Source organism: Macrosteles quadrilineatus, unplaced genomic scaffold (genome assembly GCF_028750875.1).
Source record: "Macrosteles quadrilineatus isolate MER2022 unplaced genomic scaffold, UCM_ALF_1.0 Scaffold_1__1_contigs__length_201487025, whole genome shotgun sequence".
NCBI classification, from domain to species: domain Eukaryota; kingdom Metazoa; phylum Arthropoda; class Insecta; order Hemiptera; family Cicadellidae; genus Macrosteles; species Macrosteles quadrilineatus.
Window position 1 is genome coordinate 20,549,093 of NW_026542594.1, and position 17,578 is coordinate 20,566,670.

Below are 17,578 nucleotides of genomic sequence, written 5' to 3' on the forward strand. Positions count from 1 at the left end.
AAACCGATGAGCTGATAAAAATTGTGCGGTTAAAGAGATGTCATTTCCGCCGAGTGTAGTCCGGTTAGACCGATGTCCGGTCAGATAAATGGAAATTCGCTTAGTCGGCAGGTTTGCTGCGGCTGGGGTTAAGTCTGTTGGATGTCTTCCTCGCAGTGACCTTGGCATCAGGTTAGTTAAAGTAAGTTTGAGAAAGCAGTCCAGTGAAGCTCCCGGACAGCTGCTCATTGCGTCCGTGATGATGAGACAGGCGAGTCTTTGGACGGCAGCCAGATCTCTAACTACCGACACCGAGTCCATTTTGGGCCATCACACGAGTGAACTGTATGTCATTGAACAGCCATTGCATGAGCCCCGGCTTGAGCCCTCAGGTCCCTCCCACTATTACCCTGCATGTCATGAGTGACCACTTACCTAGGTCAATGATCTTTTGGAGTTGTGTTCCCCATTTCAGCTTTCGGTCCAATACCACACCCAGGTACTTTACTTGATTCTACAGTACGAGCACTGAGCCTTGCAGTCTAAGATGTCTGTAGATCCCGCCTCCTGGTGAAGGGGATCATCGCCACTTTCGAGGGGTGGATGGAAAGGCCTACCTCTGTGCACCACTGACCAACTGACCTCAAAGCCGTGTTCATGAGGTCGGTGACCGTGTTATTGAATCTGCCCACAACCAGTATCTCAATGTCATCAGCATATCCTTGAACGAATACACCACTGTCACTGAAAGAGCTGATTAGATCGTTTACCATGAGGTTCCAGAGGAGTGGAGAAAGTACCCTGGGACACCCTCATGTGATCCTGGCCTCCAGAACCTCATTGTGAAGTTAAAGTCTTACCCTCCTCTTATCCAGAAGAGATTCTACCCACCTGCACACCACCTCATGGAATCCACGAGCTCTGGCAGCATTGATAACAGCCTCGGTTTCAGTGTTGTCAAAGGCACCCTGGATGTCAAGGAAAGCACTGAGGGCTATCTCTTTGGATTTCAACGCCTTGTTGATCCTGCTTATCAAGTGAAGTAGCACAGAGTCAACGGATCTTCCTGGAGTGTAAGAGTGCTGATGGCTGTGTAAGGGATTGACTCAAGCAATTACCATTTAAAATCCCGACATTATTTTGTAAACACCCTGTATTACTATTTAAAATTAATGAAATGTATTATTCAATTGATTAAAAACTATTATTTTATTGTTTAATAACAATATTTAATACTAGTGCGGAAAATTAAAACACAAAAAATTATCTATTATATATTATTAAAGTGATACAATCAAATTTTATGTAAACGGTTAAGGTCATTTGCCAAATAAAAATATAGGCATATGGCACATCAAAATGAAGCTTAGAGTGTGTAGATTTGCCGAAAAGTATTGATATGGACGGACTTCCTAAGGGCTCTGCCCCACAGGCTAATTTCCAAAGGGCTACCCCTGGCATATTTCCAAAGTTCAAATGATATTATTCAATTTAGTTCATGAAACAGCTGGTCAGTGCAATGAATTGGTGTTTGTTTATTTACTAGAAAAATGAAGATTGAGGAGGGTTATGTTTGGTTTTAAAGAAAGCTTGTATAAGTTTTGTTTAAGTATTGCTCAAAGTTTTTATTTTGTAATTTATATAGTAAGCTACATGGAAAGAGGCTTGACTAAAATTGAAGAATTATGGTAAAACATGTCATTCATGAAGCAGCAATATGAAGAAATTGATGCTAAGGTATGTGTCCGTATGGAGGTAGGTATATTCTTTTGGATCTATTAACATCAAAAGTAGGGGGTTTGAAAGTAGGATTACACTTTTAAATCAGTTTATATTTTCAAACTAAATCATAGAGTTGCTGTATTTTAAAACACACATCAGCACCACTTGAATAGCTCTCTAGGTCACATTTTTTTCCCGTTGCAAAGCACGGGTATAGCAGCTTGTATACTTATAATATAGTTTCTATTTTACACTTCACAACCTACAAAACACATGATGTATCAATCTATAAACATTACATCAACAATCAGATTAACTTTTTGTGTGATGCCCGAAGTCTTGCCTCCTCGATGTAGTACTTGATTGTCCTAGTGCGGACAGACTCGTAGGTATATACAGGAGAGTATCGGAGGTGTGTGTCAGCGCGGAGACGAGAGTACAGCACGATGGAAGCAAGGAACGTAACTGCGGCGGAGGGTCGGAAAGGCATGGAGCCATAGACTGCAGTCAGGATTGGCTCTAGCAGAAGAGCAAGAAAGTATGACACCAGGGACGGCAAATACCTGCACAAAGAAACGTGGATTTGATGATTTAGATTGGACTTATATGCGACAGCGAAACAAAAGGGTCCATATTTTAAGCCGGGTATTCCTAGGCGCAGAAGTGGAGCGCAGAACGCGTAACGGGGAGAACGGACTCCACTTGTCTTAGGCAATTTAATGTTACTGTTTTCCTTGAAGCGGAGTGGAACACCTCTTGTTAATCTCTTTTCCGTGCTCCGCGTTCCTCTTCCGTGCCTAAGAAAACCCAGCTTTAAGGGAGATGGATGAATAAACAGTAATGAAATTATGGCTATTGACTGGAAATAAACTGGTCCATTAGCCAGAACCATTTTCTTTGTAAGCCAGTGATTAAAGACTTTGTCATTGTTGAAACCCCCCGTCTTTGTCTGAGGACTAACGTATGTAAGAGCTAGTCTCAGACAAATTTGACTTCCCGGAAAAGAAACCATTTTTATTTGCAGCATATAATTGTAAATATATCTCACTCATATCAATAGAGTGCCACACTTTGCATTACCTACCTCTTACTCATTAGTTTCATGATTTTTTTAATGCTCGGGTAAAAAAAAAAAAAAAAAACTGCTCCGTGAACTTAATCTGGAAATCTTTTCAAAGTTTCAAAATAAAAGCAATAAATCTATAACAGGTATGTAAAATTGTAAAATGAAAGCTACAAGAATGGTTTCAAACAACGGGCAGGTAATTTCAAACCACTTAGAATAACATAATAATGTAGTTAGGGACTTCAACAACTAGAGTGGTGCACACTGCACATTTCATCTTGTTAGATTACCATAACCAATACAAGTAGACTTCTCATCCCATTGTAAATTTTGAAGCTCGTTTTTCATGTCTAGTTCATGTCAGGTGTCAGGTTGGCTAGTGTTGAAGAAATTGTGTTTCTAGTATTTGGGTTAATTTAATGATTTTTGCTTTAAGTTTACTGTTTGGGTTATATAACTAAAGGATGAGTTATTGTTTATGCTTAGATTGTTTTATTTGGTTACACAACTGAAATAACGAGAAACTTATTTTAAACAAAACACGACATCTACATAGTGCACCGGACAGAAACTAACAATAAAATTGGCTTCAGCTATTCCGAGGATGAGAAATCTACTAATGGAGTATATTATATCCAAGATATTATTTCTTCCTAAGTGAAAGATCACAGTGAAAGAAGAGCCACTTTAAAAAAATGAATTTTACTTCGAGCCTCTTTTTGACTGTCATTGGACCATGAGTATTTCTCTTACAGTAAAACTGTTTAAGATACAGTGGTTTCATTAAATTCTTTTGGTAAAAATAGAATCTACTACTATCTACTCTTATTCAAATTATTGCCAATTTTAGAATTAAAAAACAATGAAATTATTGATTTCTTTTCTGCCAAATAAACATACTTTTTACCAAAGGGACAACTCATTTTAATCTATAGAATATTTTATGATCAACTATCACAGTACAGTAATAAAAACTGAAGGGGAAAATAGAAATTTAGGTTCTAGCATTATCAGCATTCAACTACGCTATGATAAAAAATTGTAACGGCTCGTCCATTATGGGATGTCTATTTCAGTATCCAAAAGTCAATTTACTTATTAAAAAATGTTCGAGGCCATCTGCATTTTTCAATTCTAAGTCACTCTGAAATGCATTTTAGGGTTTTCCGTAGCCATCAAGCTCCCGTTGTGTTAAAAGGAGCTAGCTCAAATTGTTATGGGTTTCTAGGTCATTCCCACACTTATGCAATGATAGTATTTTCATAGTAGTTAAGAACTATGTGAAGGAAAATCAATGCTACTGCCAAACATGAGTCGTTTTCACTGATTATACTTTTGTTATCTAAGGCATCATCTGCTTTTGAATTCTACTGGCAGTTGAAGGATGTGAATGGAGCAGAGTTTGTGTTGAATTGGATTGGAACTTGTGCATAAGAGGCGGAGAGAGTTCAAAGGTGGTTGTACATGTTTGCACATGGGATGTTTTGGATGGTGTATACCAACTGCAGACTGCAGTCATTCATCGGTCTCATTTGAGGCAAAATGTATAGGGATTTTCAATGATACTGATCAAGTGACTGCCAAACTGATAGGAGACATCTCTAACTATCAAATCAAGGAATATGGGGAATAAACTGGTAGCTTTACGGTGGAATTCTTTATTCTGTGGTCTCACACACGCCGATCAGCATGTAAAGTTTCTTAAACACTATAATAACGTCTAGATGGAAACGATTGAAAGGCTTCGGCAGGAATATTCAAACATACACGGGGGGCCACTAGTTGACCGACAAGATACTTGGTCGTTTGGCCACTAGACCGTCTTTTTAAATTAAATAGATAAATACTGAAAACCAGTACATCGACAAGTTATTTCATCGTCAGTCCAGTTGACCGGCCTGTAAAACTAAATTATTATATACGAGAAACCAACTGGTCGTTAATCGACCCGACCGACATACCACTTGTTCGTCTTTTAGGTGGGGATGTGTTGAGCGCTGCCGCCAGCAGCGCGCGCAGCTGTGGAGGGCGCTGCAGGCGTACCAGCTTCTGTATCTTGTAGCGGCGGTTTTTATTACGACGATTTTCAGCTATCACAATGCAGCGGACTAGTGAGGTTTATTTATTATGTGTAATTGTTTGCTTCTTAATTGATATTTTCTATATACAGTACAGTGAATTTAAATAGGCCTATATTAGTTTACTTCAATTAAATAAATGTTTTACTTTGAACATTTCATTACAGCTAAGAAAGTGATGTCAATAGGATGGTTAAATTAGAATTCTCCGTGAAGAAATATAAAATGCTCAGATCATCCTACTAATCCTACTAATATTATAAATGAGAAAGTTTGGATGTATGTTTGTGACAAGTGAACGCGAAAAATACTGGTCGGATTGGGCTGAAATTTGGCATGATGATAGCTCACATTCCCGATTAACATATAGGCATATTCTTATTTCAAAAATCCTTTCGGGCTCCGCCCCAGTGGCTCTGGAGTTTCCCATGTTAACCTTATGAGAAATGGAATTATTGAATCTTAACAGCTGTTTCAAATTAAACAAGTTGGTTCTGTTCTATGATGTTCAATAGCATTAAAGTTACAAGGATTACCAACAGGGTGCAGCACTATTATTTCTTTTACATTTATGACAACAGCTAATTTGCAACCAAAAGGTGAGTGAGCGTAGCGAACGAACTTCAACCTGGAGGCGAGTTAGCGTAGCGAACGAGCTAACCTGAAGGCAAGTGAGCGCAGCGAACGAGCTCCAACCTAAAGGTGAGTGAGCGTAGCGAACAAACTTCAACCAGGACGCGATTGAGCCATGCGAACGAGATAATCTTGAAAATTAAGAAATTAAACGGGGCAAAGCCCGCGGGTTACAGCTAGTCTTCTATATAATTAATACGCCAACACAAAATTTGTCGGTCGAACTACTCCACCATTTCTCAACCGATTTTATCTATTGACGTCTCATTGGAAAGAGCGTGTTGCGTAGATTTTAAATCTGATCTTACATTTTTGGAAAAACCCCTTGGACAATGCCCCAGTGGCTTTTAAAGTTTCCATGTTATCCTTTTTTTAAGAACATATTTGTTTACATTATTATCAGCTGCTGGATATTTAATTGCTGTTAATATTTAAGCTGAAATTCAAAGAAAGGAGTCCTACAAAAATTAAATCCTTAAAAATGAAATCATTGAAAGGACCCAATTGTAAATTATGGAAACATAAAAAGTCATAGAACGCCACCGAGTAGAGGAAATAAAGAGGATATTTTTTTAAGGATTTATTATTGTTATTAGCCAAATAATGAAAAACATTACAAGATTCAGATTCCTACAAACGATGAACGAGAATGTTATCCGAAGTGCTACAATTTTTAGTAGGAAACATGAACTTAACTTTGTGATCAATGCAGAGGAAAGCCCTCTACGGCCAAATAAATCTTGTAGTCAATGACATTAATCTTTATTTTCATAAAAGTAAAGTGATTTTAGAATAAAAGCTATAATAGCCTATGAAAATATCCAAGAAACCCTTGCCAACATTTTTATTGAAGGCATTTAATTATTATTCATGCATTATAGCTAAGGAAAACAAAACCAACTGAACAACAACAGGTATTTAACTCTGAATTTTCTCAGGTAAATATATGAACGTTATTGTAACAAAACAAAAATACACCAATTCAACAAATAAAATTGTGACAGACAACAGGAAGTCCGTATGGTGATGAAAAAAGTTTTTATCTTTAATAAAGAATTACTGAAATTTGAAAACTTACTGCTGTCGACAAGGGTGGTAGTGCATAGGTTTATCAATAACGAAGATAAACATGGACAACCTTATGCGGCTATAAGTCAGGAAACGCTTGTAGAAAACATTAAAAAGCAATACCAGGTTATGAAATATGATAAAATATTTATTGTAAATGTGACTGTTATTCGTTTTGAAATAACTTCTGTAATATTTTGCAATTGCTCGAATTCGAGCAACATGTTCACGAGTTTGACGGTTAAATTATGTTTTATTCTCTCACGTTGTTGCATAGACAATACTAGGGTGATTCAATTCTGCGTATTCAATTGTCTAACTGGCCCTAACTGAAGCATCCCTGTTTTTTCCACGAAATAATCTAGTCTACTTCCGTAGATCTTTACGTGTTATTGTGTAACTGTCCTCAAGTATGTATTTTGAGAAAGTACTTCAAATGCACGGCACTACTGTATATTAAGATTTTCTAATGTACGATCCAAGTTCATCTGGACGACCCTGCAAATCGTTTCTAGTTAAAATTGTTTTCATTTGGTTTATGTTTATGAACCTGTGTGAGTGTTATTAACTAAAGCTAAATTCTCATCAAATTAATTTATCTAATTTATTTTAATAGTATTTCTAATTTATTTCAGTTTGAAGAACATATAGTAAATAAATAAATCCTTGTAGAAACGGCTGTACTATCCATGCAATTATTGTCAAACTATCTGTTCAAAGATTCCTGGACGGCTATGTTATAATACTAGTTGGAGCAGAGGTACTGAATCTAGGTACTGGGTCTAGGGGCTTTGTAACGTGTAAGGTATATCATTGGGTATATCACTGCAGAAAGTAGCTTTAACAGGCAGTTAGCTCAAGAATTGAGACGCGGATGAAAAAGATTGATAGTTTTTGCGGTAATTATTAACACAAAAAACTAGGTACATAAAATCATTCACAGGTTTTTTTCTCGCAGTCTATTGAATAGCCTGCAGTTAAGTAGTGTAATGAAAAATATATACGTGACCATAGTTCCAAACGATATACGTAACAACTGTTTACATGAACAAACTGTAGTCATGACTTTAACCTACAACTGTGCGGTCGGACATTGCAAGTTTTTGTCGGTAGGCCTACCCGTAATTGTAAAATGTGTTTATTTATTATGTGTCCGTGTTGTGTATTTAAACTTTTGACGACCTTTTCGAAGTGATAGATGTGTTTCTTGTACAAGATCTGATGATGAGGACTTAAGCTCCTCGAACCTTGTAATCCGTAAGGACCAACAGGATCACTCTGGCAGTACTCAGGTAATTTTATACCTTTTATAGTTTGTTCTGTGATCCAGAGACAAAAACAACTCAAAATATGAAGCTTCATTTTGTTTGAGTTAAGCCTCCAAATCACTGATCAAAACGTGTACTGGTGAAAATACCTGCTGTCAAGTGATCCTTGAGTCTAAACTCAACTTCCGTGTCGCCCGCCGCTCCACCGATCGGTACCATAATAGTTATTGGCCATTTTTCTTGTTTTGTGTTTTTGTGTTTTAAATGTAAAAAAATGTTAACTCAATGTTTTTTAAAAAACGACGTGTTCGCAAGAACGAAAAGAAAATGACGACGTCCGCGTGAGGATCGAAACCGGTCGCCTTTCAAGGTCAAAAGGATCACTTGACAGCAGGTAATTTCACCAGTACACGTTATAATCAGCTACTCGCTTAGTTGATTTTGAAATATTTAAATGGTTCAGATCAGATAAATTGACAACAAAAATTGCGTTTAAAAAATTCCCAATGGCATATTTCTGATGAAGGTATGCGAACGGTTGACAAGGTCATCCAAAGCGGCTTCTCTTTCATCTACGCAGTACTAGGCTTCCTTGGACTTGTTGTTCAGATAGGGAAAACCGCTGCGGTGGCGTTCTTTTGAAGATATTGACTGCCCTAGTGGCAAGTCCCGCATCACTTTCCCAAGACTTCATTTCTCACAGTGATGTACGTCCAGTGAATTGGAAATTAAAACTGATTTATATAAGTTCCTTGTCATTTTTATGATAGTACCTTACCTATTCAGTGAAAGTTTTTCAGGGGTGTTCTTAAGTAAGATAATAGGGATGACAGACGCGGTAGCGTTCTTTAGAAGTGGTAGCTCCCGCTACTGTCAACTTAAATATTTGAAGGTTTTGGTATTTTTTTAAACTTTGAAGTAAATATAAGTTAAGGACTTATACAGATCTTCACGGTTCACTACAATGCGTTCTATACTTCCTAACCTATCGTGAAGTTTAAAATTGGGAACACACTAGATCGGCATGTTGTGTTGATCGCAACTTGGGGTAGGCCTATATAATATACATATTATGGTTGCCCAAGTAAGTAAGCTTAAAGTAGTTCTTTTAAGTTTTACAAGAAAATACCTAATTCACATAAGAGTGTAATATTAAGGACAAATTCAGAATGCATTCTCAAAAACTTCCTGAAATGAAGACGAGCAATAAATAACAGAAATGCACGAACAACTACGTATTAATACGTATCCGCAGTACTATCCTGATAATTAGACCAATTCGTTAAATACCAAGGAAAAATGTGGTTCGGATTCCACTCTAAACTGTAGGTCCCTGAGTTGCCGATTGGCTGTATGGGCTATTAATTAACAGCTGTGTCTAAGGAACAAGTCGGCCTCAGTCACTAACAAGACTACAAGATCGCGCCACTCATCCTACACTACTCATATTTGGGTTAAAATACGCACAAAGTGGCGTCCCCATCTTAAATAATTGATAATTGATTGATTGAATTGTACAATACGTACGTACAACTATACTATACGTACAACTACGAAAGTTGTACGTACATAATTTAATAAAAGAGACCTTAGAAGGTTTTGTGAAGACTATTTGTGTGATTATATCTCAACCAGAACTGTGGGTTCATCAAATGACATTAGCAAGCAAACATAGAAAAAATACCGATACCGTATGTATGTAATGTACAAATCTTTACTTGAGAAACTTCTTGTATGTGTTGAAGGTTCTGAGACATACTGAAAAGTTAATTAAATAGTTTAGTTATATATATATATATATATGTGTATATATATATATATACTAGAAGACCCATGCTGCTTCGCAACGTTAAAATAAATATAATATCCAAGAAATTATTAAATTTATTATTTTTGATTGAGTAATACAGTATCTCGGAGCTTAACTGATTCAAACGATCAATAGCTCAAATTAAAGCCTATAATGTATTGATTATTTTGAGACTAAAACATATAAAAACATGAACAATACTGAGCTATTAATTTTTAATCATAGAAAAACCTATTGAAAAATAATTTTTATGTTGGTTGTTCTCCTTATGTTTGCTTGAAACTCGTCCGATTTGAATAACTGATAGCTTAAAAGCCAGTTTTTCACTTTAGGTTCTTAGACAAAAAATATATATATAGGATTATATAATTATAAATGGTAAACTACATCTTAAATTGAAGTAAGAATTAAAAAATTAATCAAATTATGTTTTTTTGCGTTAAACTTGGAGAAGAGAAACCAAATTTAACACCCATAAGCAATACATGGGGAGCAAATTTCGTTTACGTATAAGCCGAGTGGGATTTAAAAAAAATATATGCCAATGCTTGATGGCAAATCTGTGTGTTCATACCTTCAAGTTGAGACCTCGATCATGACAATCGGTTGGGTATAAGAGTCAAACGACCTTGGAAAAGAGGAACCAAATTTAACTCCCATAAGAAATACATGGGGAGCGAATTTCGTTTACGAATAGGCCGATTAGGATTATAGATAGATATATGCCGATGCTTGATGGCACATCTGTGCATGCATACCTTCAATTTGAGACCTCATTCATGAAAGTCGGTCGGGTAGAAGAGCCAAACGTACTCAACAAATTTAACTCCCATAAGAAATACATAGAGAGCAAATTTTGTTTACGTATAAGCCAAGTGAGATTATGGATAAACATATGACAATGCTTGATAGCAAATCTGTGCGTGCATACCTTCAATTTGAGACCTCAATCATGAAAATCGGTCGGGTAGAAGAGCCAAACGCATTCGGCAAAGAGAAACCAAATTTAACTCCCATAAGAAATACATGGAGAGCAAATTTTGTTTACGTATAAGCCTAGTGAGATTATGGATAAACATATGACGATGCTTTGATGGCAAATCTGTGCGTGCTTACCTTCAATTTGAGACCTCAATCATGAAAATCGGTCGGGTAGGAGAGCCAAACGAACTCGGAAAAGAAAAACCAAATATTTTTAATATATAAGAAGATAAATATAAAGTGCTGTTTTAACGTATTGCTTTAGCCTTTAAGTATTGCTACCTTGATTGGCCTACACTCTTATGAAAGCAATCCTAGTAACATAATAGGTACTCTGTATTGTATCCTTGTATAAGTACGCGAATAAAACATTGCAGGTCTACTCTGCAGATTTATCTACATTTACAATGGAAAAAGTCAAACGTGTTGGTTTGTCCATGGGTTTACGTATATTTGCTTGTTGGTAGGCTATATTTAATTTCCTGGTTAATTCCTTTCATAATAATTCCATATATTCTTTGAGTAAACAACCTATGTAAGTGTGATTTAAATGTGTACATTTGTATTAATAAACATGTATTTTGCCGCATCAAGCGTTTATTATTTTACTACTGTTGTCTACAATTATTGTGTATAATTAATTGTATCGTATTGTTACATATAATTTTAAAGAATGGTATTTGGTATCAGCCCACATATAGGTTTAAAATAATCAGTGGGTATGCACACCTTTAAGGAATGAAGCGCCATGTGGGGATGGTGGGGGTTGAAGTGTGAAACTGAGGGGGTTGGGTTGGGGGGGGGTTGCAGATTTAAGAAGCGTGCGCCGTCACATTTACATTCGCTCAAACTTGACAAAGCGGAAATTGTACTTTGAAAAAGGTTCTTGGCTTGTTCAAGGCACATACTAACGAACACATAGTTTCGTGGCTGGATATGTGTAATATTAAAACAAAATAGCATAATTTAAAAATGTAATCTTAAATTGTAAGATAGTTATTAGATAAATTGTACAACTAACATGCCCTTTTTGAATTTTGAAGAGTGTGCATCGAGCCTACTATATCAACAGAGTTAACTACCTAGCTCGACAAGTTTACTAATATGAATTGAAGTGGCCTATTTTCAATCCATGTTCACAATTAATTTTGTATCTTCTTTATAATCAGACTTAAGTTAGACATTCAATTTACGCTGTTAAATGATAATTCACCAATGGCAAACAATTAATGTACAGCTTAACATCATCGACCACCTACTACTTAATAAATTAATAAATTAAATAAATTAGTTAATAAATTAAATATGAAGACTTTTTAATTATTTTGATTGTTTAAATTTTATTTCTTTAATGGATATTCATTTTTCATTATTTTCTCAAATGTTGATTTTTTTATTTACTCAATGAACTATTATTCAAAATGATTTCGTTATTTTATAATGTGTTATCTGTTGTGATCATTTATGGCTATATTATGTCCATCATATATAGGCTACATTCAAGTTTTATGTTACTTTTATAATGTGTTGTAAGGTTGATTATTTTTTAATTTAAACATATCTTTGAGATATGGTGTTTAAATTACAAATCAAAATGTAGGTTTGTTAATATAACAGCTATTTGAAAAGGTTTTTTGCTTGTACTGAATGATGATTTGTATGTAAATGTATAACTTATTCTGTCATTTTCGAATCCTTTTAATTACTGTTATAGGATACTTGTTACATACATAATTAAATGAAAAATATTCAGCCTATGCTATCTTTTTACCAAACATGCGGTTTTATTTTCCATCTACCTTCCCATTATCTATCATGTATAAACTATAAATGACAAAATAAATAATAAATAAATAAGGTCTTTATTTATGAGCGTTTCGCTTTAGGCGAATATTTCTTACTGTTACACATGTTTGAAATTTACACCTTGTATAATATACAACTTTGTGCCTGTTGGCTACTATGAATTGTTCGGATTAATTTCAGATATTAAACTTTGTTGATATTCACAAGGTAAATTGACCTCCATGATACCCATAATTATACACCGGTACCCGGTACCATACTACCACACTACAAATTTAAGTCTACAATATACGGTACGTAGGTTTATCCAAACAAACGATCAAAAACCCCGAATAAAATTGTTATTTTACTCAATAGTCAATGGAAATAAGCGAGTCTCAACTTCCGATGCAGTTAAATAATACAATGGCAGAGGAATGCGCGAGACCGAGGACAAGGTCATGGAACGGTTGCCATAGAAACTGTGAAGAAACTATTTATTAAATCAAAATCAACATTTTAGGAACAGTATTTTATCTAGTAATTTCAATAACTCATCTCAAAACAAAAGGTAAACAACAATAATAAATAAACAGTTCATCTGATCTTTTAAACATTAAACATGGTTAATTAATAACACCACATCTCCCTTTGTCACACATCTTCTTTTAATCATATCGTTTTGGTCTTCTTAGGAGTCTCTGACTTCTTCGAGAAGGGTTGTGGGTTTTCTGATCAGGTACCTGAGGGATTGTATTAGGCTGTCCAATATTCACTCTTTCTTCTAATGGCAATAGTGTTAGATGCCATCGATTTCTTCTAAGCCGTCTTCCATTATTTAGTGTTACCCAATATGATCGGGGATAAATGTCTGATTTTGAAAAGATTGCTCCGTTACATTTCAGGTCTCTAATCCAGACCTTATCCCCTTCTTCCAGAGGTTTTAGTTCACTTGCTCGTCTCCTGCTGTCAAAATTCCTTTTCATTCTCTCTTTTATGCGTTTGTCGTTTTGTCGAAAACCAGCCAAATCATTAGTGTTCACTTTTTCAAAATCTTTCAATGATGGAAGATTTGACCTCAATTTTCTCCCATAAAGCAACTCTGCTGGAGACAGTCCCGATTCTAGCTTTGTTGTCCGGTAAACTAATAGCCCTAGATTTGGATCTTTATTTTTCAACAAAATTCTTTTGGCTATTGACACTGCATTCTCAGCACCTCCATTTGCCTGAGGAAAGTACGGACTAGTGGTCGTTGCTTCAAACCCGTACTCTTTTGCAAAATCTTTGAACTCTTGAGATGTGAATTGAGTTCCACCATCAGTCCGAATCTTATATGGAATTCCATGTCTTGCAAAAATGTCCCTTAACTTTCCTATAACCAAATTGGAGGACAGAACACTGAGTTCAATTAACTCAATAAATCTTGAAAAATAGTCTTGAACCACCAAATACCACTTCCTATTACACATAAATAGATCTGCGGAAAGATAAATCCAAGGACCTTTTGGAGGTTCTGTGGGCATCAAAGGCTCTTTGTTCACTTGACGGTGTTCAAGACACACAAGACAGTTTTCTACTTCAGACTTCACATCTCTCGAACAGCCCGGCCACCAGACGGATTCTTTTGCTCTTGAACGACATTTCACAACACCTAAATGGCCTTTGTGAATTTTGTTTAAAATTTCCTTCCGTAAACTTCTAGGTATAAACATTCTTCTTCCTTTTACGATCAAGCCATCTTCCAAAACAAGTTCATCTTTATATTTCCAAAATATCGAGTTCTTACGCCATTTATTCTCCAAAATTGACGATAAGATTTCACGGCTCTCGGGATCATTACCTTGAGCTTGTTTAATTTCTTCTAGTCGTTTATCTGAACAAGGAAAGGTTTCTACAATGCTCCTGATGAATAGTGCATCGTCTACAGTCAGTTCATAGATTCTGTCTTTGGCAAAGTCTTCTTTGAGGTTTCCAGGGCTTCGAGATAAACAATCTGCCGTGAAGTTTTCTTTCCCAGGTAGATAAATTGCCTTATAATCGAAGACTAAAAGCCTCATTCTAAATCTTTGAAGCCTAGACGAAAGCTCTGAAATAGGCTTAGACCCTAGAATTTCTACTAATGGTTTGTGGTCTGTGTACACTTGGAATTGCTTTCCCAACACATACATTGAAAACTTTTCACATGCCCAAGTCACACCTAATGCTTCCTTTTCTATTTGTGCATTAGTCCAAGAATTTTAGGAATAATAAAGCCATTCGACCTAACAAATTCGGACTAAGTGGAAACTTTGCACAGTTGTTTAGTAAGCCTAAATAAATAAAATTTCAAAAGTCCCCATAAATCCCTGCTGTGCTTCAGCCGCCATCTTGGAAAATGGCGGCCAATTTTCACTTTTTTGGCAATATTTCTCAAACTATTGGTATTAGAGAATTTTTGTAAAGACAAAAGTTAAAGAACGTCTAAAAATACATCTTTTTTATATTATAAGGTTTGCTCTATCTCTAATGGTTATTGAGATAAATAATAAAAGTTAGTATTAAATAAAAAATTCTCATGTTGTTCTTATGGAGGAAAATAAAATTGTTGCAGTTTGCTTATTTATGGATATATTTTTATCAAACTTGGCAAATTTATTTATTTTATACTAAGTTATTATTTTTTAACATGAATACACTTTGATACCCTCCCTATAGCAGTAAACCTAGTTCTTGTTAAAATTAAAGTTATTTAAATAGGGAATCTATCTTACATTTTTAGGATATATTTTAGTAATGATCCAAGTAAAATATATATAAAATATATTTTAGTAATGATGGCAAATGGAAATTAATTTTTTTAGACATATTAACCATAGTTTTCCCTTATTAATATTAGTAAGTTTAAAGCTCACTCACTATATTTTCACTACTATATAACTACTTACATGGTAGGCCTACTTATTACTCCCGGTATAATTATTTTGTCGGTAAATGTTAGGAAATTCAACCTTAAAATCCAGACTTAATGCGGCTGAGGCACAGCCGGAATTTTTGGGAACTTTTGCCATTTTCATCAACTAGTCTCACTGTGCTTAACTGTGCAAAATTTCAATTTAGTCCGGATTTTAAGGTTCAATTTCCTAATATTTACCGACAAAAAAATATACCGGGAGTAATAACGTAGGTACCACTTAAGTTTTTAGTAGTTACATGGTAGTTACAAAATAGTAAGTAGGCTTTAAATCATAACACTAATAAGAAAAATGATTGTTAATATGATTGAAAAGTGAATTCAACACAATATGACTGAACGCAGGGAGCGGCAGAAATATCTGACGGTTTTCAAGCGAGTACAGTCCGGCAGCCGAGTGGAGGGGGGTGGTGGGGAGCGGCTCATTCTCAAGGCCAAGTGTGACCATTTTAGTCGCCATGGAGCAGTGGACCAGTATACATCGCGCGTTTGCCGTTGAGGCGTTTTTTAAAAATGGCGATTCTGTTGTTGGTACGCAACGTAAGTTTCGGAGACATTTCAATGTGGCTCGTGGGGAACCTATCCCATCCCGAAACACCATCAAATTGTGGGTGGATACCTTTAGATCACAGGATCAACTGCAAAACGTAGGCCTACAGGCCGTCCAAGGCCAGTGAGGACACCTGAGAACGTGGAGCGAGTGCGACAAGCTGTGCTAACGAGCCCCCATCGCCCGGAGCGTAGACAAGCTGCTGCTCTTGGCATGTCTAATCGCTATATTTGACGAATATTGCACTCAGGCCTTCACTTTCACCCGACAGCGATCAGACATGCCAAAAGCAGCAGCTTGTCTACGCTCCGGGCGATGCGGGCTCGTTAGCACAGCTTGTCGCACTCGCTCCACGTTCTCAGGCGTCCTCACTGGCCTTGGACGGCCTGTAGGCCTACGTTTTGCAGTTGATCCTGTGATCTAAAGGTATCCACCCACAATTTGATGGTGTTTCGGGATGGGATAGGTTCCCCACGAGCCATATTAAAATGCCTCCGAAACTTACGTTGCGTACCAACAACAGAATCGCCATTTTTAAAAAACGCCTCAACGGCAAACGCGCGATGTATACTGGTCCACTGCTCCATGGCGACTAAAATGGTCACACTTGGCCTTGAGAATGAGCCGCTCCCCACCACCCCCCTCCACTCGGCTGCCGGACTGTACTCGCTTGAAAACCGTCAGATATTTCTGCCGCTCCCTGTATTTGCCTGACTGGATATTTACTAAAATATATCCTAAAAATGTAAGATAGATTCCCCATTTAAATAACTTTAAATTTAACGAGTACTAGGTTTACTGCTATTATAGGGAGGGTACTAAAGTGTATATTTATGTTAAATATTAATAGCTTATTATGAAATAAATAAATTTGCCAAGTTTGATAAAAATATAACTATAAATAAGCAAACTGCAACAATTTTATTTTCCTCCATAAACATGGGAATTTTTTATTTAATACTAACTTTTATTATTTATCTCAATAACCATTAGAGATAGAGCAAACCTTGTAATATAAAAAATATGTATTTTTAGACGTTCTTTAACTTTTGTATTTACAAAAATTCTCTAATACCAATAGTTTGTAAAATATTGTAAAAAAAGAGAAAATTGGCCGCCATTTTCCAAGATGGCGGCTGAAGCACAGCAGGGATTATATGGGGACTTTTGAAATTGTATTTATTTAGGCTTACTAAACAACTGTGCAAAGTTTTCACTTAGTCCGAATTTGTTAGGTCGATTTTCCTAATATTCTTTCACTACATAGCGAGTTTCAACATCAGTCAAACTTCTGGATGCATGTGCTACTGGTCTCCACACCTCACCATGCAGCTGCTCCATTACCGCCCCAATGCCATATGAAGATGCATCTGCCGTAACTCTAATCTCAGCATTACTTTTGTAAGGAGCCAACACTGGGGATTTTGTCACTGCATCTTTTAACAATTTGAACGCCTTGTCCTGGGATTCCCCCCATACCCACAAACTTTGTTTCTTCAATAGACAGCGTAAAGGCGCTGTCAGTCAGTTCTAATAGGTTTGGTACAAATTTCATCACCATACCCAAAAACTGTCTCAGCTCTGAAACACAAGTGGGTTCCTTCATAGAAGAAATGGCCTTAATCTTTTCTGGGTCTGGGCTTATACCATCTTGAGTTATCAAATGTCCAAGGAATGTTACATTTGTG

The 17,578-nt window shown here is 36.2% G+C and overlaps 1 protein-coding gene across 1 annotated transcript in view; it reads right to left on the minus strand.

Moving 5' to 3' along the window:
• Nucleotides 1-1,599: 1,599 nt before the first annotated feature.
• Nucleotides 1,600-17,578, minus strand: part of LOC128995074 (3 beta-hydroxysteroid dehydrogenase type 7) — a 96,946-nt gene continuing 80,967 nt past the window's right edge. The window contains exon 7 of the mRNA XM_054419962.1: nucleotides 1,600-2,264. Coding sequence (XP_054275937.1) covers nucleotides 2,009-2,264 — 256 coding nt within the window. The 3' untranslated portion in view covers nucleotides 1,600-2,008. The remainder of the gene's footprint in view (nucleotides 2,265-17,578) is intronic.